The following is a 27,824-nucleotide window of genomic DNA, read 5'->3' as shown; positions in this document are numbered from 1 at the left end:
TGGAAACTATCTCCCATTCAGTCCAAGATGTCCTTGAACTTTGGCTCCTCCTTCCTGAGTGCTGAGATTACAGATAAGTACTAAGTTCAGGAAATCTATCTTCTTCAGTAGAGAATAAGAAGTACCCTGTAACCCATTAAGTAACATGTCAGTTCAAAAGTAAACTCCCGAGTCCAGTGTATGCTTTTCTATTGTGCTGATGAGCTGCACACTTTGGAAAGGCTTCCTGGCTCTGTAACAGTGAAAACACACCCAGGAAGTAAACACAGTCAGGAAAATGTAAAACTATGAAAAGCTAAATTTATGTTTTGTGCGTGTGTGCACATGCTTGCTCGCTCGCCTGCATGTTTGTGTGTACAGATGTACATTTGTGAGTATGTGGTGGCCAAAGAACCACCTCACGTATCACTCCACACGCACCATCTGCCTTTGTGTGTGCGTGTGGTTGTGTATGTAGAGGTCAGACAGCAACCACTCCTCAGGCACTCCCAGCATTTGCTTCAGTCTCTGGTTGGCCTAGAGCTTAGCCAAGCAGGCCAGACTAACTGGCCAGCAGGTCTCCCAGAACTGCATCTCATTATTGGATCCAGGCACACGCCACGGTGCCTGGCAGTTCACACAGGTTCTGGGGATCTGAACTTAGGTCCTCACATGTATAAGGGAAACATTTTACCTACTGAGCCACCACCCAAGCCCCATCTACCTTTCATTTGAGACAGGGTCTCTCACTGGCCTGAAACTCATCATCGACGGCCAGGCAATGAGCTCCAGCATTGATTCAGGCCTGGATTTTTTTTTTTTTTCCTTTTAAAGATAGATTCTCAGGATCAAACTCAGATTTACTGATTGCGCTATCTCCCCAGTCAGCAAATGTGTATTTTCCAGAAGTTCACTATTTTGAGGATTGTTGACTCCAGGGAAGCTAGCATGAAGAGGCAGGCTGACAAGTTCTTGGCTACTAGATCATGGCAGCAAAAATATCTGTTCATATAAAGGAAATGCTGAGCAGATGAATTCTGTTTCATCTGAGATTTATGGTAAGGTACACAAATTCTAAGGGACGTGTACATATGTCCTTAGAAGAGGATACAAAGAAAGCCTCTCCTATAGATCTCTTTCTGATATTGTACTGTTACAATATTTAATTTTGCAATCTATAAATTTACTATTCAAATATAAAATGACAAAGGAAAGCTGGGTGATGGGGCAGGATTATGTTGCTAATGAGAAACTGAGTTATTATGCTATATTCTATGTTATTGGAAGGAAACAAATATCTACTAAACTCAAGACGTTCTATACAAGCTGTTCTTTTCTTGTTCTTTCATGACTCCGTCTTGCAGACAGTTCTGAGGCTGCTTCTGAGTCTAACCTTAACATGGATCTCTGGTTTGCTGCAGTTGATTTCTAAGTTTTCCCATAGTGTATGGCAGAGGTGTCAAACTCCTTAACAACATAACCCTTCTCAAATGAGAGCTTAGCTACAGCGTCAGACTGATGCTTTGTTTTCTAATGTGCAATACTCTATAATTTCATGCACATCTACCATTACTGAGGGGGTTTGCAGCCCCATGGGGGAGCAACAGTGTCAACAGGTCAGTCCACCTGGAGCTTGCCAGGACTGGACCACCAACCAAAGAGTACACATAGAGGGACCCATGGCTCCAGTTGCATACATGGCAGAGGATAGCCTTGTTGGACATCAGTAGGGGGAGCGGCCCTAAGGCTTGACAGGGTTCGATGCCCCAGTGTAGGGGAATGCAAGGGCGGGGAGGCAGAAATGGGTGTGTGGGTGGGGAAGCACCCTCATAGAGTCAGGGGTCGGGGGATAGGATAGGGAGTTTCCGGAGGGAAGACCTTTCTGGGAGGGGATAATATTTGAAATGTAAATAAATAAAATAGCCAGTTAAAAAAATAACAGAAAACATACAACTCTGCACTACCTTCATTTCCTTTATGTTTAAATTCCTTAGCAATGTCTGGACAGGGTCAGCGAGATGGTTCCGTGGGTGAAAGCACTTGCTACAGTTGCCTGGAGCCAGAGTGGAGGGAGAGCTGACTGTCCTCTGTGTAATGGAGGCCTTCCTTTGGAATGTTAGCATTTTCTCTGGGGACAAATTTTTCAGTCACTGTATTCAATGCTTTAGGGTATGAGTCAGTACCCCATCAGCTCTTCCATTGACTAATTCCAAAACCACAGCTCCCTCAGAAGGGTCACCTCACAAAAATCAGCACAGAAGGAAGTCCAAGGCATGTAATAAAGTCACCTGAAAGATTAAAGCAAACTGCTAAGGAACCTAACACCAGGGAGATGCAGGCAGGAAGAAGGTTCAAGGCTAGCCTGGGCTACACAGTAAGAGCCCCAAAACAAGACAAGTTTTTGTTTTTTGTTTTTTTTTAAGAAGCAATATAAACATTTTAGAATAACAGATACTACTACTACTGATAACAATAATACATGTCAATAAAAAAATCCATCAATCTAAATGAAGTGTGGATTGTTAGATATAAAGGAAGAGCAAGAAATGTAAAATCTGGCAATGCCTATTTAAAATGCCCACTTCTATACTACTAACCATTTAGTATCATAATTTCCCTTAGAGACAGAAATATGACATTGATGTTTGCAGTAAGGGCATGGAGACTGGCTTTGAGAGATAGGCTAGCAATCATCACAGGGCCTGGGAAACTGGAGGAAGGAGTCAGGGGCTCTTGGAATACCAAGGCGGAACCAAGATGGAAATGAGAAGCCACCACAGGTGAGAGGTTAGGGACGCAGCTTTATGTTATGGCGCCTGATTTGGACACACAAGACTCTGAGCTCCATTCCCAGCACAGAAAACAATAAAAGACAAAACAACAAAACCCACCCAATTCGCCAGGCTAGAGGTTAGTGACTGAGCAACCCTCATGTCTGCCTGTTACAGTTTTCCCATCAACCTGTCACGGACAGGTACAGGATGACCTCAGAGGGGCAACTGTGACTCGTAATATACAACACCTCAGACAACAGCAATGCAAGGAAAAAGGGAATTATGAGAGAAAGAAATACCAGCACAGGCACAAGAAAATTCTGTAGCTCTTGGGCTGTGGGATTATTCCTATGCTAAGAGTAGAGACTATAATGGCCAAACATAAATTATAAAATGCTTCTTCCAGTCATATAAATTTTCTGTTCTGTATCGGCTGTTCTGGGTCACTGGAAAAGTGTGCTTATCCGTTAAAAGTCTTTATAAATCCTCTTAAGTTTATTACAGATGACTGAAATTGGGTGGTTCACACTGATTATAAGCCTACCTACGTGTTAACATCCAAGTCCAACTGGAAACCATTAGTTAGGAAGGCATACATGCCAAATGAAGCAAAACTGTCTTTTTTGTGTGCTAATACAAATGATAAGCTAACATGTAAGAAATCCCTACATTGTGTCTACACTTACTTTTTTGTGTTTGTAATCAACTTTTTTTTTTTTTTTTTTTTTCTCGAGACAGGGTTTCTCTGTGTAGCCCTGGCTGCCCTGGAACTCACTCTGTAGACCAGGCTGGCCTTGAATGTAATCAACTTTTGTGAGTATATTTACAAAAGTATTATATTCTTTACAATGTTACTAATATTAAAGATAAATTAAGTTTCTTGAAAGACCTTGTACTGGCTATTTTTGTGTCAACTTGACACAGCTGGAGTTATCACAGAGAAAGGAGCTTCAGTTGAGGAAATGCCTCCATGAGATCCAACTGTAAGGCATTTTCTCAATTAGTGATCAAGGGGGAAAGGCCCCTTGTGGGTGGGACCATCCCTGGGCTGGTAGTCTTGGGTTCTATAAGAGAGTAGGCTGAGCAAGTCAGAGGAGGCAAGCCAGTAAAGAACATCCCTCCATGGCCTCTGTATCAGCTCCTGCTCCCTGACCTGTCTGAGTTCCAGTCCTGACTTCCTTTGGTGATGAACAGCAGCATGGAAGTGTAAGCCGAATAAACCCTTTCCTCCCCAACTTGTTTCTTGGTCATGATGTTTGTGCAGGAATAGAAACCCTGACTAAGACAGACCTTTATATTTTTGAAACTACAATTTCCATTACTAGAAATGTAGGCTGATGGATTCAGTACATTTTATATAAATTAATATATATTACCTGGATACACTTATACATAGTTGTGCTTATATCAGCATAACTGAGATACATGCACAGTGAAGAAAAGTTATTATACCAATAGTGCTATTATGCAATTATTTATTTATCGATATACATACAAAGTCATGGTTATTACAGATTAATCCAGCTAGGATTAATACTCAAGACTATTCACTGGCTTGGAACCTAAGGCAAATTACCATAATATCAGAAGATTTCATGATTTTTAATGGGCCTGCGAAGTGCACTGACAGAGGCTACAATGACCTATTAACCAGAATAGAGAAAAACGCAAAATAGTGCAGGTTACATTGGAAAAACAGAGAAACTTGGAGTGGGAGTTCTGTAAATCTTAAATGTTTCTGAGTTTCATATTGGGCATCATAGCTCACAGGTGGCAGAGACAGAGGTAGAAAGATCTCTGTAAGTGTGAGGCCAGCCAGGAACACAGAGTGGAGCAGTCTTAGGAAATACTTTTTTCAGAATTTTATTTATAGGTCATACTGAACAAGCCATTGAGACCCATAAGTTTTGATTTTAATTCTACTGTATGATAGAATAAGATCAGGAAACACAAATTATCTTTTGTTTAAAATTCCAAATGAACATTGTTTTAACTAGGACTTAGGGCAAATGGCCATAAAGCCAATATGAAGATTAGATAAGAGAATTAATGAACTGGCTTTATCTCTATGAAGTAATAGGAGAAAGTGCTACCTTCTTTTTTTTTTTTATAATGATTAAATATATTTTTGTAAAAAAAAATAGAGACAACTTACACCATAAAACTTATTTCTCAAGTTGTGTATGGTAGAGAGTTTCTTCTATGGATTGTCAGGATTAATATACTAACAATGGCCATCTTGCTGAAAGCAATATATAGATTCAATGCAATCCCCATCAAAATTTCAAATCAATTCTTCATAGCGTTAGAAAGAGCAATTCTCAAATTCATCTGGAATAACCAAAAACCCAGGATAGCAAAAACTATTCTCAACAATAAAAGAACTTCTAGGGGAATCAGCATCCCAGATTTCAAGCTATACTACAGAGCTATAGTGATAAAAACTGCATGGTAATGGTACAGTGACAGACAGCTACATCAATGGAATAGAATGTAAGTCCCAGAAATGAACCCAAACACCTACAGTCACTTGATCTTTGACAAAGGAGCTAAACCCATCCAGTGGTAAAAGGACAGCATTTTCAATAAACGGTGCTGGTTCAACTGGCGGTCAAGATGTGGAAGAATACAAGTTGATCCATTCTTATCTCCCTGAACAAAGCTCATGTCCAAGTGGATCAAGGACCTCCACATAAATCCAGATACAAGATAAAGTATTGACAAATGGGACCTCATAAAATTGCAAAGCTTCTGTAAGGCAAAGGACACTGTCAATAGAACAAAACAGCAACCAACAGATTGGGAAAAGATCTTTACCAATCTTACATCTGATAGAGGGCTAATATCCAAAATAAACAGAATCTCAAGAAGTTAGACCGCCCCCCCCCCCAAAAAAAAGCCAGGTGTGGTGGCGCAGGCCTTTAATCCCAGCACTCCTGAGGCAGAGGCAGGAGGATTTCTGAGTTCGAGGCCAGCCTGGTCTACAGAGTGAATTCCATGACAGCCAGGGCTATACAGAGAAACCCTGTCTCAAAACCAAAAAAAAAAAAAAAAAAAAAAAAAAGTTAGACTGCAGAGTACCAAATAATCCTATTTTAAAAATGGGGAATAGAGTTAAACAGAGAATTCTCAACTGAGGAAATTCAAAGCGCTCAGAAGTACCTAAGGAAATGTTCAAATATTTAGTCAGCAGGGAAATGCAAATTGAAATGACCCTGAGATTCCACCTCACACCAGTCAGAATGGCTAAGATAAAAAACCTAGGAGGCTGTAGAGATGGCTCAGCAGTTAGGAGCACTGACTGCTCTTCCAGAGGTCCTGAGTTCAATTCCCAGCAACCACATGGTGGACCACAACCAACTGTAATGGGAAAAATACCCACAGTGTACTCATATAAATATAATCTTACAAAAAAATAAAAAAAGAGCAGGGCAGTGGTGGTGCACTCCTTTAATCCGAGCACTTGGGACGCAGACGCAGGCAGATTCCTGAGTTCTAGGCCAACCTGTTCTACAGAGTAAGTTCCAGAACAGCCAGGGCTACACAGAGAAGCCCTGTCTAGAAAAACCAAAAAACCAACCAACCAAACAAACAAAAACAAAAAAGAAAAAATTAAAAACTCAGGTTATGGTATATGCTAGAGAGGATGTGGAGAAAGAGGAACACTCTTCCATTGCTTTTGGGATTGCAATCTGGTAAAACCACTCCGGAAATCAAGCTCGTGTATCCTCAGAAAATTGGGCATAGTATTACCTGAGGACCCAGCTATACCATATACCCAGAAGATGCTCCAACATGTAATAAGGACACATCCTCAACTATGCTCATAGCAGCCATATTTATAATAGCCAGAAGCTGGAAGCAACCCAGATGTCCCTCAACAGAGGAATGGATGCATAGTATGTGGTACATTTACACAATGGAGCACTACTCAGTCATTAAAAACAATGAATTCATGAAATTTTCAGGCAAATGGATGGAACTTGAGAATATCTTCCTGAGTGAGGTGACTCAGTCACAAAGGCACAAACATGGTATGTACTCACTGATAAGTGGATAATAGCCGAAAAGTTCAGAATATCAAGATTCAATTCACAGACCATATGAAGCCTAAGAAGAAGGAAGACCAAACTGTGGATGCTTCAGTGCTTTTTAAAAGGCTAAACAAAGATGGTGGGCGGCGGAGGTGGCGGCAGTGGGCTCCTAGAGAAAGCTAACCCCCTCATCTATGAGCATTCCGGGGAGCAACCAGTGATGGCGGGCGAGGAAGATGAGGCCCAACAGCATCAACGCCTGGAAGATCTTCGATCTTATCCGCTCCATTAATGACCCGGAGCATCCACTGACACTGCTAGAGGTTGTTAATCAGTGTCTGTCCTCCCGCTTGTGAGCCTGGCTTTGGACCCCCAGCCTGCATGCAGGTTGTCCTGGCCTCAGCTCCACCAAGGGCTCGTGGCTTTGTTTTCTTGAATCAAGGTGGAAATATGGAGACGAAATGAAAAGGTCAACCCAAGAACTTTGGGAAGGTCATGAAACGCTTGCCCCTCTGCTTCTTTTAACTTATAAAACAGCAGTTTAGAAATTAGTGACATATGTACCTTTTAAATCTAGGTTTCTGCTATACTTTCCTTGAGAATAGGAACTCCAACTCCTGTCTACTCTTTCTAAACTTTACTATATTCAAATCCCCATAGCAGTCAACATAATACCTTGTATGCATATGCTTTTCAAATTATCTGAAACTCTTACATATCCATTAATTATACTTGATGCCCCTTATGTGCTCAGAACTGTTATTAAAATCACTTTAATCAGTCTGGCGGTTCCTCAGAAAATTGGACATAGTACTACCGGAGGATCCAGCAATACCTCTCCTGGGCATATATCCAGAAGATGTCCCAACCGGTAAAAAGGACACATGCTCCACTATGTTCATAGCAGCCCTATTTATAATAGCCAGAAGCTGGAAAGAACCCAGATGTCCCTCAACAGAGGAATGGATACAGAAATTATGGTACATTTACACAATGGAGTACTACTCAGCTATTAAAAAGAATGAATTTATGAAATTCCTAGCCAAATGGATGGACCTGGAGGGCATCATCTTGAGTGAAGTAACACAATCACAAAAGAACTCACACAATATGTATTCATTGATAAGTGGATATTAGCCCAAAACTTAGGATACCCAAGATATAAGATACAATTTGATAAACGCATGAAACTCAAGAAGAATGAAGACCAAAGTGTGGACACTGTGCACCTTCTTAGAATTGGGAACAAAACACCCAGGGAAGGAGTTACAGAGACAAAGTTCGTAGCTGTGATGAAAGGATGGACCATCTAGAGACTGCTGTATCCAGGGATCCGTCCCATAATCAGCTTCTAAACGCTGACACCATTGCATACACTAGCAAGATTTTGCTGAAAGGACCCAAATATAGCTGTCTCTTGTGAGACGATGCCGGGGCCTAGCAAACACAGGAGTGGATGTTCACAGTCAGCTATTGGATGTATCACAGGGCTCCCAATGGAGAAGCTAGAGAAAGTACCCAAGGAGCTAAAGGGATCTGCAACCCTATTGTTGGAACAACATGATGTACTAACCAGAACCCTGGAGCTCTTGTCTCTAGCTGCATATGTATCGAAAGATGGCCTAGTCGGCCATCAATGGAAAGAGAGGCCCATTGGACTTGCAAACTTTATATGCCCCAATATAGGGGAATGCCAGGGCCAAAAGAATGGGAATGGGTGGGTAGGGAAGTGGGGGGCGCTATGGGGGACTTTTGGGATAGTATTGGAAATGTAATTGAGGAAAATATGTAATAAAAATATTAAAAAATAAATAAATAAAATTATTAAAGTATTAAAAATATTTTTAAATTAAATTAATTAAATTTTAAAATAATTTATTAACTAAACTAATTTAATTATTAATTAAATAATTTAATGATTTAAATTTAATAATTTAATTTAATTAGATAATTTAAAGTATTAAAATTACTTAAAATGGTTGAAAACAGTTAAAATGTGTTCATCAATGGAACTTAAATGCTAGTGAGAATATTTAATATATGCTGTCTAATGCATACATTTAAGTCTTTTTCATATGCTATTATGTTTTTTAAAAGGATGATCAGTATCTGTGTGGGACATATCAATAGGTTTCTACAACTATGTTATTCCTTGGAACTTTCCCTCCCAGCTCATACAGTTAAAAACAGACTATAATGGAAGCAATGTGCACTAGATATGCTGCTGACTGCTTCTAGTTGAAGTCCCACTACCAACAAACCACACACGCACACATACACCAATACCAATCTTAAATACCATACTTTTGGGTAAAACTGATTACAGCGTTGGCTGGCCAATTATCTGTTTCTCTTAACTGATAAGAACTGAAAAGAATGAGACCACAAAATCTCACAGATAAAAGACACCACTAGGCCCCAGAGGTGGACAGAAAAACACCAAGACCTCATTTTAAGTTTCCAAAACACACAAAACCAGTTGAGGATTCTGAGATTTCTGAAATAATCTTTTTTCATATTGGAAATAATTTAAATGTATTACTGCCTCTTCTGGTCATAAGAGCATTGGCAAGAAAAGCGATTATAGTACCCGACTGGTCAACCATAATAGGTTGTCTGACTGCGGTTCCCTGGGTGGCTCATTCTGAGCCATGACAGACAGTCCAATAACAGTCTGCCACCATCTATCTCCTTACAGCAGAACCACGGCTGAAGCCACTCCACTGGAGAGCGATTGGCTTGACGCAAGGCGAGAGAACTCAGACACACTGCAATGGAGTGTAATCTAATACAAGCTTTATGAAGGACAATATTACAGTGTAAATTAAGAATTCCAGTAGGGTATTTTTGAAAATCTATCCCCCAAAGAGATAGTGCAAGTGCACAAAAAACCAAACCAAACCGAACAACAACACAAAGCTAGAGAGGAAACAGTTGGTTTTTGTTTTGTTTTCTCTTTATATAAATGGGAATGTGTCATATAATCCTTTTTGGTAGGTGGCAGTTTGGTATAATTGTTATTACCTATGCATCATAACATAAAGAATTTGGAGGTGCACATGGCGGCTCACACTTGCAATCCCAGTATTTGGGAGACTAAAGCAGGAAGATTGGTAACAGGTCGAGGCATTGTCTCAAAAAAATAAAAACCAAACAGCAACAGAACAAACAAGCCAGGAAAACCCTACAACATAAAAACAGGGCATCAACAGGGTAGGAGAAGAAGTGCTACAATCGGCACTCCTCTCAATCGTAAAGTAGAAAATGTAGAGGAAACAAGAACACTAGTAACCCTGAGTTGAAAGTTAATTCATGTTAACTGAATTTGAGGAGGTGCTTGGACACTTTAGCTAGTATAAACATACTCCCACTCATGTAGATATTGGGGGGGGGTGTTTGCATATAAAATGATACAGAAGAAAACTTGAATGATCAGTTCTGTTGCCACTTAGGTAATTATTCCAGTCATGAAAGTAAGGTTACCAATACAGCTGTGTTATTAACATGTTATATTTAGTTCATCTCTTCTTAAGATTTGTTTGTTTAGTGAGACAGAGTCTTGGTATGCAGCCTAGGCGTAGCCTCTAACTCACAATCCCCAGACAGCCTCTTGAGTACCTGGATTAGATGGATTAGAGGTACTGAGCCCCAAGCAGCTCGACTTTAAGACAGCCACAAGTCATAGATTACCACACCTCTACTTCACATGGTAACAGCTCCAGTTTCAAGTTTGCAAAATAGTGTTTCTTCGATTTTTAACTGGTCATAGATTTTAGAGGTGGGATTAGTTTTAATAAAGAGCAGTTAAATTTCCAGATTAGCCAAAAGGCATTATTTAACTCAAAATGCATCTTTATTATAACGATTATTGTAGGAATAAGGGACACACAGGCTTTGTATTGACTGACCTGGGTTCCCCAAAACTCATCTTTGAGGTGTCTATCATCACTCTCTATTGTTGATCATTAAGACAGCAAACATTTTTATTTCCAACACCTCTAGGGATTTTGGCTTCTAGATGTTGGGAGTGGAATACAAGGCACAAGAAGGCCTGGGATTGCTATTGGTGTAGAAGAACCAGGGGAAAGAATTGAGGGAAAACTCCACTGGGGTGAGAATGAACTCTGAAGTCTGGATGCTTGGGGCTCAGCCCTCAAATACATCTTTACTATGACTTTTTGGAAGAAAAATGTAACCTTTCTGCGATTAAGCTTCTTCACATAAAATATTATAAGTAGAAGGTAATAATGAATTCTAAAGAACTGCTGTTGGGCAAAACAAGGCAGTAAGTAGATGAGGAAAATGGGAAATGCTAAATATCAGTGCCTGAATTAAAAGCATTGTGGCGTGGATACCTTATCTATAGAAGTCATTGTTTTATATAGTGGCTTGGAGGCACTCATCTATAGAATCATTTTTATACACTCCCTCCCAGGGAGGTATTACAGAGCACAGAAAAGGGCTTATTTGGACTTGAATCTAAAAGACTTAGGTTCGAAAACCAGAAAAGGGTTTATATAGACTTGGACATAAAAGAGACTTAGAGACGTAGGTTCAAATCCTAACTCTGCCACTTAGTAGCCATGAGACACTGGGTAAGTTACTCAGCCTCATGGTGCTTCAGTTCATTATCCTTTGTGGGATAATAGGGCCAACAATGCTCCACTCACATGACTTTTAGGATAAATGTCAGATTACATATTTAAGGTGTCTGGCTGACACAAATAATACTGTGTGGATATGATTTCTTTACCAATTAAGTGCAGTCACAATTCAAATCTTCATACTTCCTGTATTTCTGTATCTGTGTTTTTAGTGACTGAACATTTTTATATGGATATGTGTATATGTACTAACAGGTATGTGTGAACATGCGTGCGTGTGTGTGTGTGTGTGTGTGTGTGTGTGTGTGTGATTGTAGAAACTAGGACAACTTTGAGTAGTTTCCTTAATTGCTTTCCACCTTGTTTTTAGGGACAAGGAAGGTCTCTCACATAGCTTGGGAATGCATGATTTCAGCTGGGCTGGCAGGCTAGTAGTGAGCTCTTGAGATGCACATGTCTCCACCCAGACAGCTCTGGAACTACAGGCGTGCACCACCCTGCCTGGCGTGTCCATGGGTATTAGGGATGTGAACTCAGGTCCTTATGTTTGAGCAGCATCTTTCCAGCACCAAATCTTCCCACAATTTCTCAACTAACTCAATTAGCTACTTTCATATTCTTTTGGAAAATATAAAACATTTTTATAAAAATAAAAAAGACCAGGACAATTTCTTCATTGAATATATAAAAGCAAACAGCAATTAAATCAATACAGTATTGGTATAGCTATAAATATATCAAAGGAAAAGAATGAAGCCCAGTAGCAGGGCTATACATCGTGGGTTGTATATGTCATAAAGGTGGCATATTTGTGTAAGAATAAGAATAGACTGTTCAGGGGCTGGAGAGATGGCTCAGTGGTTAAGAGCACTGACTGCTCTTCCAGAGGTCCTGAGTTCAATTCCCAGCAACCACATGGTGGCTCCCATCAATCCTCCGTAATGAGATCTGGTGTATCGGGAGACAGCTACAGTTGTAATAAATAAATAAATATTAAAAAAAAAGAATAGACTGTTCAGTATGGTTGCTGATGATACACACCTTTAATTGCACAGCACTTGAGAGACACAGACAGGTAGATCTCTGTGAGTTCAAGGCCAGCCTGGTCCACAAAGCAAGTTCCAGGACAGCCAGGGCTACACGAAAAAATCCTGTCTCTAAAAACCAAACCAACCAACCAACCAACCAAACAAAAAAGTGTATTTACGCCAGGCGTGGTGGCGCACTCCTTGAATCACAGCACTTGGGAGGCAGAAGCAGGCGGATTTCTGAGTTCGAGGCCAGTCTGGTCTTCAAAGTGAGTTCCTGGACAGCCAGGGCTACACAGAGAAACCCTGTCTCAACAACCCCCCCCCCCAAAAAAAAACCAAACCAAATCACTGAACAAACAACCAACTAAAACAATAATAGCCACCCCCCTAAAACAAACAAACAAAGAATAGTCTTTAATAAACTGCCAGGTCCAAATGCCCAGTTGCAAAAAAACAAAAACCAACAATTAATTTCTTACTTCATTCTATACACTAAAGTAAACCCCATATTTTACACGATCTAAAACTCAAGCTAATGAAAATGAGGAGCACTGCACAAGGATTAGAAAAGGCCCTATGTAAGACAGACAGCTGGACAGTGGCCGTTTTTATTATGAAATAAAGAAAGCTCGTACCCTTCATTCCTGCATAGCTACTGCAGTGCACTGCTTTCTGCTAACAGTAATAATGCAAACCATAATTTCTAATGTGGTAATCTAATTACTAGACAAAAATCTTCCTGTACTTAAAATATCTTAGCCTCTAGTACAAAGGACCCATGCAATGGAGGCAATTTCTCAAACATTAACACTAAATACAAGGAAGCAATTTTCAACTGAGCAAGCAGGAGCTGGGTGTTGGTGGTCACAATTACTCAAAACCTAAATGAGTCACAAAATAAATTGAAGGTTCTTTTTAGAAATTAAACATAACACTGTTTCTGTGATTCTAAATTGCATTGTGAGGTGAGTTCCTCAATATTTACAACCACTTTCTTTAAGAGCAGTGATTCTAAAACCTAGCACAAGAATCAGAAATTCTATTCTTATTTGACTTAGTAAGCAAAGCAAACTATTCTAAATGCATAATCTTGTAATTTACAAAGTGGCTTGCCCTCTTCTCTCTCTCTCTCTCTCTCTCTCTATATATATATATATATATATATATATATATATATATATATATGTGTGTATATTCTTGGGCTATGTTTTAACACCCTGATAAGGTATTCTTAAAATCTTTATCTCTTAAGGTTTTATTCATTTGAATGTCTTTCAGTTATGTTTGTCATGATTTTTACGATGGAAAATCATTTGCATCTGGCATACAGTAGACTTAGATTCTACTGCATTTAGTCTCCAGGAATGCTTCTATACACGTACTTCTCAGGGCTACTTCCTGCCATTATGTGGAGTGTAGGACTCTTCGATTGCTCCCAGAGTTTTTTGTTTGTTTGTTTTGTTTGTTTGTTTGTTTCTTAGTCATTGTGCCTTAACACCCCACCCCACCCCCAAACACTCAAAATTTCTTACTTTCCCATCTGAATAGCAGGTAGAAATTCTTTCTGCAGTTAAATAAGGAATTTCAAAGTTGGAAATGATCAGGAATTTGATAGCTACCTATTGCCTAATTCCTTATTATTTAGTAAAACTCGCGTTTTGATCTTAATGATAGAAAGTTTCTATCCAAATTATCCTGTCTTCCGGGGAGGAAAAAGATGGTTAACATGGGTCTCCGGGGAGATACTTGTTCACAACTAAGAGAAAACTTCAGGATATAATATGACCCTTATTTTCCTTTTTAAGAAGTTCTTTAAACGTTATTTGTTCTCTGACAACCTCAACATTACTTGCACGAGATAAAAATTCTATAAATTAACAATGCGAAAATAGTCTGAAGGAATTCTTCCTCCAACTGCAGTAAACGTCAAATATTAAGTCTACTTCCGAAGACATAGACATTAGTCCTTCGGAATTAACAGTGACGGTTTTAGAGAGGGAGCAAATCTTCAGTTTGCGACTGGAGAGATCATAAACTCCTAACCTGAGTGAAGTGACGGAGTCCCTATCATTTTTGCCCAGGCAAGTTGCAAAGATGTTCCCGGGCTTTCCGGAAAGCAGCGTCGCACAGCCCACCATCCTCACCTGAGGGTTCTCACGTCCCGGCTCGCTGGCTCGTCACAAACACGCAAGGCAGAATCGGAAGCCAGGCTGGACGGAAAGGGGCACGCAACTGTCAAGAGAAGCCCACTTGCCTTCAGAAGGTTCCCCTAGGCAACCAGCCTTTCGGCGCGCCCAGGACACACACACACACCAGTTGCCTAGGATTGCGACTACAACTCCCAGGAGGCTGCGCGGCGGACGGAGCGCCAGCCTTCCCAGAATGCAGCGCAGCGGCTTCCCTGTTCAGCTCTCTCCTCTCCCCGCTCCGCCTCCTTCCCTACCCGTCGTCACCCGGGAGGGCCGGAGGTAGGGAGCGTCGCGAGCCGCCGGGAGGGGCCCGGGGCGGGGTGGAGGGAGGATGGGAGGACGGAGGGGAGGGAGCTGAGAGAGGAGGGAGGGTAAATAGTGGACCCGGCGGGAAGATGGCGGCTGTAGCGGAGGTGTGAGTGAGTGGATCTGGGTCTCTGCCGTTGGCTTGGCTCTTCCCGTCTTCCTCCCCTCCTCCCTCCCTGACTGAGGTTGGCATCTAGGGGGCCGAGTTCAGGTGGCGGCGCCGGGCGCAGCGCAGGGGTCACGGCCACGGCGGCTGACGGCTGGAAGGGCAGGCTTTCTTCGCCGCTCGTCCTCCTTCCCCGGTCCGCTCGGTGTCAGGCGCGGCGGCGGCGGCGCGGCGGGCGCGCTTCGTCCCTCTTCCTGTTCCCTCACTCCCCGGAGCGGGCTCTCTTGGCCGTGCCATCCCCCGACCCTTCACCCCAGGGACTAGGCGCCTGCACTGGCGCAGCTCGCGGAGCGGGGGCCGGTCTCCTGCTCGGCTGTCGCGTCTCCATGTCGGATAACCAGAGCTGGAACTCGTCGGGCTCGGAGGAGGATCCGGAGACGGAGTCCGGGCCGCCTGTGGAGCGCTGCGGGGTCCTCAGCAAGGTGAGCCGCCCCGCGGGGACCGTGGATCCGCTGCCCCGACTCACCTGCCGCGAGGCGAGGGGAGCGCTCGGGACCTGGGGTGGGGCTGGACTGGAGGCACCGACTGTCCCGGGGCGGGGGCTGCGGAATGTGCTGGGGTGCGGGGCCGAAAGGTCGTCTTGGAATGAGTGCCTGGCCAGGGATGGGATAGGAGGTGCTTGGGACTGTCCTTACCGCTAGCCCCCCAATCCCTGGATCCTGTCAGCTTTGGCGGAGGACCTCGGAAAGCTTGTATTAAATCCGTGATCTAGTTCGGGAGGCAAGGTGCATCTGGTAACTTGGAACCCAAGGCCGCAGCTGTCTGGGGTGTAGGAATCTGGGTTGGGCAACCGTGGTGTCTGAAGAAGTGCTGGACACGAGGGCGGTGAAATCGACCTTTCAGACTGTATTTTGGAGGCCCCTACCAGAATGGGAGCAGGTGCTGTTCGGCTCTTAATTGGGGTAACTTAGGCAAACCAGTTGACTGGGTTTGGCCTTGAAATCTGAGATAGTAAACTTTGAGGTGTGAGTGATCTTTGGTGTAGGAAGCGTGTGCAGCACTTTTGTACCTTACCCCTCCTTGTCCAAGTTCAGAAAAGAGCTATTGAATTGGCAAGCTGTGGATAAGAAATATTAATAGTAAGTTGGAACGTGTCAGAGTGAAGACCGACCTTTAAGTTCAGGAAAAGGAGCGTTATTTAGTAATGCAGTATTTGTACAGAAAGGAAAGACATTTTTTGTTTAGTTTTGCCTCTGTACTTTTAAAAGCACCGTTTCAGCTTTTTCTTTCTTTCTTTCTTTCTTTCTTTCTTTCTTTCTTTCTTTAAAGCCTAGATAGAATTTATAGGGCTGGAAATAATTGATCTTGTTAATATTTCACAGTGTGTTGTATTTTACGTTTTTGTTGCGGGAAGACTCAGTCTTTTTGACTTCCCAGTCCTTTCTTGTTAAACTTTAAGAAATGCTTAAAGCAAGCAGTTAGTTTTCAGAGGGAGAATCAGGGCTGGTCCCTTAACAAGCTGGTCATAAGATACTAAGTCATGTGCTAATGCCCATTAAGAAATCATTCTGCTTCTAGTGTTCTTCAACATCATTTCTGGAATTGTCTGAAATCTAGGCTATTAAAGTATCTACAGTGTCCTAGATTGAAAAGGCCTGGGATAGACTTAAGAATGTCAGATGCAAGACTTCCAAGTGTTAACTTTTATTTACATGGTAGAAAATTATGTTGTATTTAATTCGGTGATTATTTTTGAAATTTTAATGTGATGCTTTCAGTAAAGCTCTCCAGTGTTTATTTAGATTTAATGCATCTTTATAATTTAAGAATCTGTATTGTGTAATACATTTGCATTTCCTTTTTTTAAGATTTGTTTATTTATTAAAGATTTATTTATTATTACACATAAGTACATTGTAGCTGTTTTCAAACATACCAGAAGAGGGCACCAGATCTCATTACAGGTGGTTATGAGCCACCATGTGGTTGCTGGGATTTGAACTCAGGACCTTCAGAAGAGCAGTCAGTGCTCTTAACCGCAGAGCCTTCTCTCCATCCCCACATTTGCATTTTCAAATGGTTATAAAATGGGTTTGTCTCTCCTGATTCTGATAGTTTCAATTAATTGTCATTAGATGAGAACCAGACTGCTGTATTAGTTTTTTGTTCAAGTATTTTATGAAGCAAGTTATACTTTTGACTTGTTTGTTTGAGACAGGGTTTCGCTGTCTAGCCATTGCTGTCCTAGAACTCACTTTGTAGACGAGGCCGGCCTTAAACTCACAGAGATCCACCTGCCTCTGCCTCCCTAATGCTGGGATTCAAGGTGTGGACCTCTGATGCCCGGCTTATTTTTGACTTGTTGATCATCACTTTTTGGATGTTGAACAATTGTAATGACCAATTAATAAAAAGTCATAAGCTCTGTGACCTACTATTGTACAGTGCAGTGTATGAAGTATAATGTGAATCTGAACCTAGGACATGACAGAGTTGTGTTCACTTAATCCTAGCACCTAGGTTCCTGAAACAGGAGGATTGCAAGTTTCAAGCCAACCAACCTACCTATTTAGAAAAGGCTTTGTCTCCCAAAATCATTTTTAAAGTAAGATTCTATTTGTCTATGTCTGTGAAAGGGGAGTTGTTTTAATTTTGACAGTTCTGTATATATACAACCAACAGTAGTAAAACTTTATTAACAGCTGTAAAGAAAAATTTCCTAAAATTTAAGAATTTATGGGAGGCAGAGGCAGGTGGATATCTGTGAATTCCAGGCCAGCTGATCTACATAGTGAGTTCCAGGACAGATAGAGCTACATAGTAAGACCCTGTCTTGAAAAAAAAATATGTGTATATACATGCACATATATAATTCTATATATGTGTGTGTATATACATGCACATATATAATTCTATATATGTGTGTGTATATACATGCACATATATAATTCTATATATGTGTGTGTATATACATGCACATATATAATTCTATATATGTGTGTATATGTGTGTGTGTGTATAGTTATATCTAATGTTTTATAGAGATTTTTATTTTATATGTGTACATGTTTGTGTATGCATATGTGTACCCTTGCTTGGAGACCAGAGATCTAAACTGAGTGCCTTTCTCAGTCTTCTGCCTTGTTCTTCTAGACAGGGTCTCTCACCAAACCTAGAGCTTGCCATTTAGCTAGACTGGTTTTAGTCAGCAAGCCCCAGAGTTCCTCCTGTTCCTCCTCCCCAGTCCTAAGATGATAGGCGTATGCCACTACGGAGCCTGGAGTTCTTCTGTGGATGTTAGGGACCAAACCCAAAGTCTTCTTCATGCTTGCTTAGCAAGTGCTTCGCAGCCATATGTCTAGTTTCTAGTTTCTAGAAGGTGCTTTGTTCAGTTTTGGACATTGTTAGAAAGCAAACCCAGTGGCATCACGCATGCTAGGCCATGTATTCTGCTGTACTATGTATGGCTGCAGCTCCAGTAAAAGAACCTTATACTGAATAAGTCCATGCATACTGGATGATGCATGCTTTTAAGATTAAAATCTTTTGAAATTTGAACCCTCTGTTATTTACCTGATAATTTAAGCAAGAGTTGGTTTTCAACATCTGTTCTTTTCCTTTTGATGAATTATGTAGATAAGTTCTAATATTAATCCATTTTCTTTATTGTTTTGTAAACTGGAATGGGTTTGGAATTGACTGGATTGAAATTTGTATCAAAAATAGGCCAGTCCAAAACTTTTTTCCTTCCTTTCACATGGTAGTCAAATACCTATGAGACATAGTTTTGTTTTTGTTTTGTTTTGTTTTTGTTGTTGGTTTTTTGTTTTGTTTTGTTTTTGTTGTTGGTTTTTTGTTTTGTTTTGTTTTGTTGGTTTTTTATAAGACAGGGTTTCTCTGTATAGCCCTGGCTGTCCTGGAACTCACTTTGTAGACCAGGCTGGCCTCGAACTCAGAAATCCGCCTGCCTCTGCCTCCTGAGTGCTGGGATTAAAGGCGTGTGCCACATAGTTTTTAATCACGTCAGTTCCAGAAATACTTGATAAGTAGTAATTCCATGTAATTATGAAACATAGATGGAAAATGGTTGAGGAAGGTTCATACCTTGGCACATAACAGAAACTAAGCCTGGGTAAGTGAGACCAGCTCTCCACATGGTTGCCTTACATCACCATGAACTTGTTAGTTGCTTGCTGGCTGTCTTGCTTGAGAGGTCTCACTATGTAGTTCTGGCTGGCATAGAACTTGCTATTAAGAAAAAGCTAGGGCTGGTGAGATGGCTCAGTGGGTAAGAGCACCCGACTGCTCTTCCGAAGGTCCAGAGTTCAAATCCCAGCAACCACATGGTGGCTCACAACCATCCGTAAGGAGATCTGGTGCCCTCTTCTGGAGTGTCTGAAGACAGCTACAGTGTACTTACATATAATAAATAAATAAATCTAAAAAAAAAAAAAAAAAAAGAAAAAGCTAGCCTCAAACTTACAAGGATTCCCCTGACTCTTGTCCTCCTAATGCTGGGATTTAAAGTATGGACCATCTCTTCTGGTTCTTTATTTTGAGATAGAGCTTTGTTATACAGGCTAGACTGGCCTCTAACTCATGACCCAGCTCCCAAGGCTTCAGAATGGTCGGATGGACATGGCTCTTTGAATCCATCCCAAATGCTGTCCTTTCCATAAAATCTTTTATTAAATGAATATTCAATATCTTTCTGTTGGGTCCCTTTATTATTTTGTGTGGACATTTTGGGTCTGACTCTTTTTGTTGTCATTGTCGTTGTTGTTGAATTTGTGATTGCCAAACTTAGCAACATGAAGGACTCTGTTTTCTTATACTATCTAAGATGCAATCCTTGTTAACTTGGTGAGTGGAACCAAATATGGGCAGGAAAAAAAAAGGCAAAACGCTGCTTTCTTGGTTATAGTAATAGCAAATATTTATTGAGTTCTGAAGCTTATGTCATTTGTTGGTTCTGCTATAAGAAAATAATACAGATTATAAACACATAGCAGAGTTCCTCTTTTACCTTAGGTTCTAGAGAGAGAGATTGATGGATAAGCTCCCTTATCTGTGCATAATTATGCCTTAAACTGAGTCAACCGGACAAGCTGGGCAGTGCTCTAAACTTTTCTTATGTAATCTTAACTCAGAAGGACTTGATTGACAACAAAACACATAGAGGGCAGCATGGCCACAGTTACTGGCTAGTAAAGGGTAATAATGGCAGCTAGGTTCCTACATTTAAGCTAGGGAGGGTCTTAGATGCTAGTTTGGTCCATTACTGTGATAGAGAATAGAAAATTGTTCATGTAAGTTTCAAAGCTGGAGTCTCGAGTGAGTATGCTTCGTAGTATAACGAGATTACACTTAAAAGGTGAAGTTAAGAGGGGTAAAGTTACTAAGTGCTCTAGAATCTAGGAAACTGAACATTTTATTGGGCTCACTGAAAATTGGAAAGACAAAGCAAATTTAAGGTTGATGGCAAAGAAAGATTAATAAGATTTGGTGATAAACTATGAGGAAAAGTCAGGTATTGAGTGTCCTGTATGACTTTGCTCATTATTTTCATTATTTTATTCAGCCATTCAAACAACATGTGAAGAAACAAAAGTTAAGTAACTTGTCTGTTCCCCCAGCACAGGTATCAGAATTGGGTCTGTTTAAGTCTTGTGTCTGCTGTTCTGTTCATATAGCTGATGCTAACTAAGCCAGCTTTAGTCTCCACGACTGCAGAAGTAGTAATACAATCAAGAAAACAGGAACAGAGGGAGGAATTTACCTCACGGGAGGAGGTGATTTCAGTAGTGTTTGCTTCAAGTGCATAGCTAAGTGTTGGTCTAGTCACAAGCTGTTAGAACTAAGGAAGCAGTGCCCAGAGACCCCTTAGAAATGAGTGAGTTAAATTGTCAGCATGGGTGAGCTCCCAGAAACAGCTTATAATAATGAAGATTAGATTTAAAAGCAAAACCAATCTCAAATGTGCCTAATTACGAAACAGAAACATAAAAGATTTCTCAATGGGTAAAGAGCCTGAGCTAATGCATTGTTTAACAGTCCAGTTCTAAATTAGTTTTTAGAATTGTTTATGTTAAAGCACCAGACATAAATAAAAACATGGAAAATCAAATATTCCTATGAAACTAGATTTCTGCCTTTGGCAGTTTCTTGATTGTGATTTTAATTCTATATCAGGACCTGAGCAACACAGAAATCATGATGGATGATCCAGTGCCTTTGAAAACCAACTTTTTATTAATATTTCTGGGTTAGAATAATATAACTATTTGTAAATGAATTAATCATTTTAAACATACATTCATCTGTTCTGTAGAGGAAGAGTTAAAACTAACATGAGTGTAATAAAGATTAATGATCTAGAAGTTTTTCTTTAATGTAGTTATGACCATTTCACTATTTTCATATGGAACTAGCTTACAACAAGAGTAGAGTTTTGATGCTGACTGGAGTTGTATACTTCTTTAGAAGACTTCAGGATGTGGTGTAGGAGAAAGACTATCTGACGGACGTGTTCAGCATGTTAACACAGGGACCAGAGCAATTTAAACGCCAAGGTGATGAAGAAGGGAGGCTGAAAGCATGCAAAGATCATAGCAGAACTTTAGAAATGTATAAGAAAATGTAAATTTTTATATTCTAGTTATTAAAGTAAAATCACTCAAGGTCATTATATACTAGAAACATCTTAATTTCCTTTTTACTCTTTAATCATTTTACTGTTTATTATAATTGATACACCTTTTTCAAAGTTTTGTGTTAAAATTTTGGTAAGTTTCAATTTCTAAAATACTGACTTAATTTTTTTCCCTTTTTCTTTTCTTCTTTCTATCTCTAGTGGACAAACTATATTCATGGATGGCAGGATCGTTGGGTAGTTTTGAAAAATAATACTTTGAGTTACTACAAATCTGAAGATGAAACAGAATATGGCTGTAGGGGATCCATCTGTCTTAGCAAGGCTGTGATCACGGTGAGTACCTGTCCCCCACTGAGGAAGTGTTCACCAGGCATCAACTGTGTGTGTGTCAGAACTGCTTTGGGTGCTGTGAAACACTTTGCCCTTCTGGAGCACACAGCTTCATGCTACTGCTTTGTATAAACATAAAGGTTTTATTCAGTTGGCTTTCAAACTAGTTTAAGTGTTTTAGAACAAAAGTAGTAGATTACTTCATAACTGATGAAATTGGGACAATTTGTAGGTTATTAAAGAAGTTACATTGGAAAATAACTTTATGTAAATTATGTAGCAAAGCACATAACATTTACCGGCTTTTTCACACAGATATTGTAGAGTTGAGAGTTCTGTGTTAACTGTGTGCAGAATGCATGGTCTGCAGTTTAGTTTCCATAAAGGGGGGCAGGAGATAAACTTTTGTTTTGTTTTTTTGAGACAGGATTTCTCTGTGTAGCCCTTGGCTGTCCTGGAACTCACTATGTAGACCAGGCTGGCCTCGAACTCCCAAATGCTGGAACTATAGTTTTGTGCCAACAGGGGGGTACCCTGGTGGAATAAACACTTTTGAAGAACAAGTATAAGGTCTTTCTAAATTTTAAGATTTCCTCTGGTGGGCTGGTGAGATGGCTCAGTGGGTAAGAGCACCCGACTGCTCTTCCGAAGGTCCGGAGTCCAAATCCCAGCAACCACATGGTGGGTCACAACCATCCATAATAAGATCTGACTCCCTCTTCTGGAGTGTCTGAAGACAACTACAGTGTACTTACATATAATAAATAAATAAATCAAAAAAAAAAAAAAAGATTTCCTCTGGTATATTTGAGTTATGTCACCTTCTTTTAATACCTTTAAAAGAGTACCTCACTTTTAATGAATCATTCTTAGTGGAAACTAAATACAACTTCCTTTTCATACAATGTCTGATCCATCACTTAAATAATGTTAATATAAATAATATTCCATTATGTAAAAGCAAGCGCATTGTCATAGACTGGCTTGGAAACTGACAATTGACTTTTAAGTATCTAACTCAACTTCTTGGGATCAAAGTATGTTATTATAACACATTAAAAAGGCTTGTTGGTTGAGTGTGGTCAGCATGCCATAGACATTTGTAATCAAAGCAAAAGAAATGTTAGCTATGGCAGGATAGTCAAATAGGGATTAGCAAAGAGAGTCATGGTATAAAAATCTAAAAACAATTCAGTTTTTATTGGTCCACTCAAAAGTCTAGGTTTTTTAGTTTTTTTTGGGGGGGGTGCGGGGGGTTGGTTTTTTTTGACACAGGGTTTCTCTCTGTGTAGCCCTGGCTGACCTGGAACTCACTTTGTAGACCAGGCTGGCTTGGAACTCAAATCCGCCTGTCTCTGCCTCCCAAGTGCTGGGATTAAAGGCGTGCGCCACCACTGCCCGGCAAAAGTCTAGTTTTCTTATGATAAAATTGCTTATAAAGTAAAAGGTACTCTTGGAATCCTGTTACTGTCTACATTTGACTTACATATTGTTGATGTTGTACGTTCAAGAAAAATCTTGTGGTATTTTTCCATCTTTTTTTGTATGTTCTATGCACCACTCTTGTGTATTCAAGTTAGAAAGCAAAATCTTAATTGAACACCAAATTAGTAAAACAGGGATTGTTTGGAAGTGGTTGACAGTCTGTCTTTCCTCTTTTTTTGGGGGGGGGGGGCATTATTTGTGTGGACAGACTAATGAGGAAAATATTCTTCATAATCTTAAGTCTTTCTATGATCCTTTCCCATTCCCCTCTTTTTACATATTAATTGCAGTATTGATTATTAAAATAAGATTTAAATTTTATCTGTTTTGTTTCATAAGTAGTAGTATTCCCAGAGTGGATTTAAATGTAGTTAATTCTGTTTTGCACTATAGATTTTACTAACTCTGTATTTGTGTGAGATAAATATTAATAAGCATACTCACTGCATCTGCTTAGGGAGAAAACATAGGTAATTGCAGATATCTTTGTTACAGTTGTATTTGTATGCAAAATAGCTAGATTCACTGGGCTAAGCAATAGTGAAAAGAAAGAAAGTCATAAAGTTGGTCTTCAGGTACAGTAAATAGATACAGGCAGAAAGGCTACCATTTATTTTTGTGGTTGTTTTCAACTTCAGTTTGTTCCTTGCTTTTAGACCTCATGGTCTTTTAGTATGTATTTCAAGGAGATTATAAAATATAATTAATACAAAAAAACTTTTCAGGGAGAAATTTACAAATAGGTAGTTTAAGATTTTTTTGAAAATTAATACTAACATTCTTTGTTAAATAAGTGTCTGTTGTTAATTTTAGACTTACTATGTATGGGCTATTGTCTCTATCACTTCCTCTCTGAAATGGAGTAAATATTAACATGGAGTAAGTATTAATATTAAATTAGTTTGTTGCATGGTGCTGTTATGAAATTGATCATATTCACATAAGAACAAATCTGGACTTGAAGAGTTATCATTTGTATGCATGTGTTATGGTGCTGATGGAACTCAGAGCTTCAGGTCTTCCCCACTGCGCTGTTCCCTAGCTCTCTTACATATTTATGTAGTGATAGGATAGGGTCTCATGAAGGAACCCAGGCAGGCTCTCAATTTGGAATCTTCCAGCATCAGCCTTCTGAATAGCTAGGATGACAGACCTGAGACACCAGGCATAGGTGCTTACACTGTAATGATTTTAAAATGTTATTTATTGGTAGATCTAGGTTGTGAGCTTTTTACCTTTATAATGGAGCCTAACCCATTATTACCCTAACTCAGTCCATATAAAAATCATTGTTTTTTGGCCCTGTGATACCTGGGTGAAATAAGTTAAAGAAACATTGTTTTCTTTGAGAGGTGTTTGTTTGTTTGTTTGTTTACTTATTAGATGAATGGATTAGGACTATATGAAGAGAAAAACCGTCCCCCTTCACTTTGTAAAAGGGAACTTTTTATATGAAGTGTACGTGGAGAAAGTTGAATTTCTCAATTAGTAAAGCTTAATAGTTATTTTCTTAAGATCCAGCCTGTCTTATACAACTCGTCATATGTTTGTTATAATCAAAAGCAAATGTTTGCTCCACGTGGTGGTGCAGTCCTATAATCCAAGAGCTTAGGGTTGATGCACAGGATATCCTTCCTCTGTATCTAGCTTGACTACAGAACAAGACCCTGTTTTAAAGACACACACACACACACACACACACACACACATATGCTCACGCGCATGCACACAAAGGCACACGCGCGCACACACACACACTCTAGATATTTATGGAATGTTTAAACTTTTTTATTTAAAGTTCTTTTAAAAAATAACTGAATATTATTAAAAATACTTATGCTATTTAAAAGTTATAAAGTAAAAGCTTAACCTATTTTTTTCATTCCTACACTCAAAAAACCCCCAAAGGTATATTTTTGGTGGTCCTTCCTGAGACTGTGTGCTTACACAGCATTTTTTCTAGTTTGGATTTTTACTTACACTGATCTCTTATTAAACTCACTGTTATGCCCTTGACCTCTCTCACTGCCTGCTGTGGTGATGCTCTCTCCAAAAAGCACTGCTGTCATTGGAGCAGCTCGCACTTGTAACCCCAGCACTGGGAGGCTAAGGGAGGAGTGGCATAGAGCTGTCATAGAGTTCGAGGGTAGCCTAGGCTACACAGTAAAATCTTGTCTCAAAAACACAACAGAATACTCCAAAAATAGAATGCTACTTTTACATTAAATATTAAAGAAGTTAGGTTTAGGAAAGTATTAAAATACTTGTCAAACTTTTAGATTAATAATGGGACTTACTATTCTAAGTTGATTATTTTATTCATTAGGTTTAGTGACTTTATACCTTCTAGATAATATATTCTCCAACTTTCTTTTAATTTTTTGTGCCTGAGCATTTTGCCTACTGTGTGTATGTGCTTCATGTGTATGCCTGCTCCCTGTGGAGGCAGAAGAAGGTGTTGACCCCCCGGAACTAGAGTGAGAGTTGTAAGCCACTGTGTGGGTGCTGACGACCACTGGATCCTCTGTGAGAGCAGCCATGCTGGCTCTTAACCAGCAGCCATCTCTCAGCCCTTATAAGTTCTTATGTCTGTTCTCTCTCTCTCTTTTCTATACTTTTAACATTTTTATACTAGTGCTCTTACTCAAAGACTATCTTGCTATATAGGTAGCTACATTTTCATGTAGATTTGATGTTGAATTTTGATTATTGGTACAGCTAACTAACCATGCACTTGAAAACCATTACTTCATACCCCCTTTGAAATTGCTAGTTTTAGTATATATTATAAAATCTGTTTTGAATATTTTTACTCTCTTATGTTCATCTGGCATATATATATACCTTCTTTTTAAAATCATATTTAAAATTACTTTGATATTATTTCATCAGTCAATTTCTTAAACTGCTAGTAATATTTGTAAAGAGCAAAGAAGTGGGAAATTATTCATTTGTTTTTATTTGTTTTCATTTACTGAAATTAGAAGATGTTTTGTGAAATATGTATAGAGAATTTTTTTGGTATGATGAAGCCAGTAATATCTTTAGAACTGGTGTATTTGTAATATTAGCTTTCATTTTGGACAGTTACCTTTGTGAATTAATAACCCTTAGATCTTTTAAATTACCAAGTAAGTGGAGTTCCTGTTGTTTTCATCAGAGATTGCTTATAGGGACATTTATTTACCAGTTCCATGGTTTAAGATTTTTCAGAAAGAAATCTGAGAGGTAGTGAAAATATTTGCTGCTGGAAATAAAAATAACATTAAAGCCAAGTAGCTCTCAGGTCAGAAGGGATTATGAGAGGAGAAGTTGAAAGATGCGGGCGAAATTAAAGAGGTCAGGGCCAGCAGTAAGTGAGGCTCAGCGGGTAAGAGGAAAGGTGCTGGATCAGAAAGCTTCAGAGCCTGAATGTGCTCCCTGGAGCCTAGGGGTAGGTGAAAGGAGAGACCCCAGCATCACACAGTTGTCCTGTGACCTCCACAGCCTGTGCCATGCCATGAGTTTCTACACACAAATAATAAAGTTGGAAGTTTTTTAAATTTTAAAATTGAAGAAGCGATGAAGATATAAAAATATAAAACAAGGGCGATAAACATTGAAAATTGAAAACATTGAAAATAAGTTTTAAAAGGGCTACATGAAGAGAGTAGTATCTCAATTTTTTCCTTTTTCCTTTTTTGTTTTGTTTTTGAAAATATACAATATATTCTCATTTTCTGATTGCAGTTTCCCCTCCCTCAACTCTTACCAGATCTTCCACACCCATCCAAATTCATACCCTTCCTTTCTCCTTTTCATCAGAAAATAAATGGGCATCTAAAATAAATGAATAAATAAAATGAGATAAGATAAAAACAAAGTATAGGAGAAAACAAACAAAAAGCCAAAAATAAAAAATAAAAAGCATAAAAAACACAGACACATAGACATACCCAGAAATCCCATAAAAACACAAAACCGCAAACCCTAATATATAAGCAAAAGATCTGTAGGGTAAAAATATGCCCAGACAAATCATTGAGACAAAAATCCTCTAAAACTGTCCCTGAGTTTGTTTTGTGTTTGCCATCTACTGCTGCATTTGGTACCTGACTTTAAGTGTATTTTTTATGCCCAGTAGACTTCCTTGGAGAAAACCAATTTTTTATTTGGGAAAGGTTATCACCAATTGGAGATAGCTTCTAGGTTAACAATGAGGACTTGTCTCGGAGCTGAGACCCCATCTGTCTTAGGCTTGTGCAGGTCCTGGGCAGGCTGCCACAGTCTGTGAGTTCACATGTATATCAGTCCAGTTGTTCTTAGCAGACAGTTTCCTTGGTGTCCTCCAT

The 27,824-nt window shown here is 39.6% G+C and overlaps 2 protein-coding genes across 6 annotated transcripts in view; one reads left to right on the top strand and one right to left on the bottom strand.

Moving 5' to 3' along the window:
* Polk (DNA polymerase kappa) overlaps positions 1-14,759 on the bottom strand; it is a 65,766-nt gene extending 51,007 nt beyond the window's left edge. For 2 of the 4 annotated variants that reach the window (XR_015045376.1, XM_021180959.3), the window contains exon 1: positions 14,567-14,759. The gene's annotated coding sequence lies outside the window, so the exon portion shown is untranslated. The other 2 variants (XM_085830902.1, XM_021180961.3) reach the window with 2 other exon arrangements.
* A 165-nt stretch (positions 14,760-14,924) lies between these two features.
* The window catches only part of Cert1 (ceramide transporter 1), a 105,012-nt gene continuing 92,112 nt past the window's right edge, over positions 14,925-27,824 (top strand). Inside the window, exons 1-2 of one of the 2 annotated variants that reach the window (XM_021180963.3) lie at positions 14,925-15,505; positions 21,877-22,011. In XM_021180963.3, coding sequence (XP_021036622.1) covers positions 15,410-15,505; positions 21,877-22,011 — 231 coding nt within the window. In that variant the 5' untranslated portion in view covers positions 14,925-15,409. The remainder of the gene's footprint in view (positions 15,506-21,876; positions 22,012-27,824) is intronic. The other variant, XM_021180965.3, reaches the window with a different exon arrangement.

This window comes from Mus caroli, unplaced genomic scaffold (genome assembly GCF_978045245.1).
Source record: "Mus caroli unplaced genomic scaffold, Mus_caroli_1 scaffold_15, whole genome shotgun sequence".
In the NCBI taxonomy this organism is placed as follows: domain Eukaryota; kingdom Metazoa; phylum Chordata; class Mammalia; order Rodentia; family Muridae; genus Mus; species Mus caroli.
Note: the sequence above shows the minus strand (reverse complement) of the source record. Positions and strands in the feature narration are given on the sequence as shown.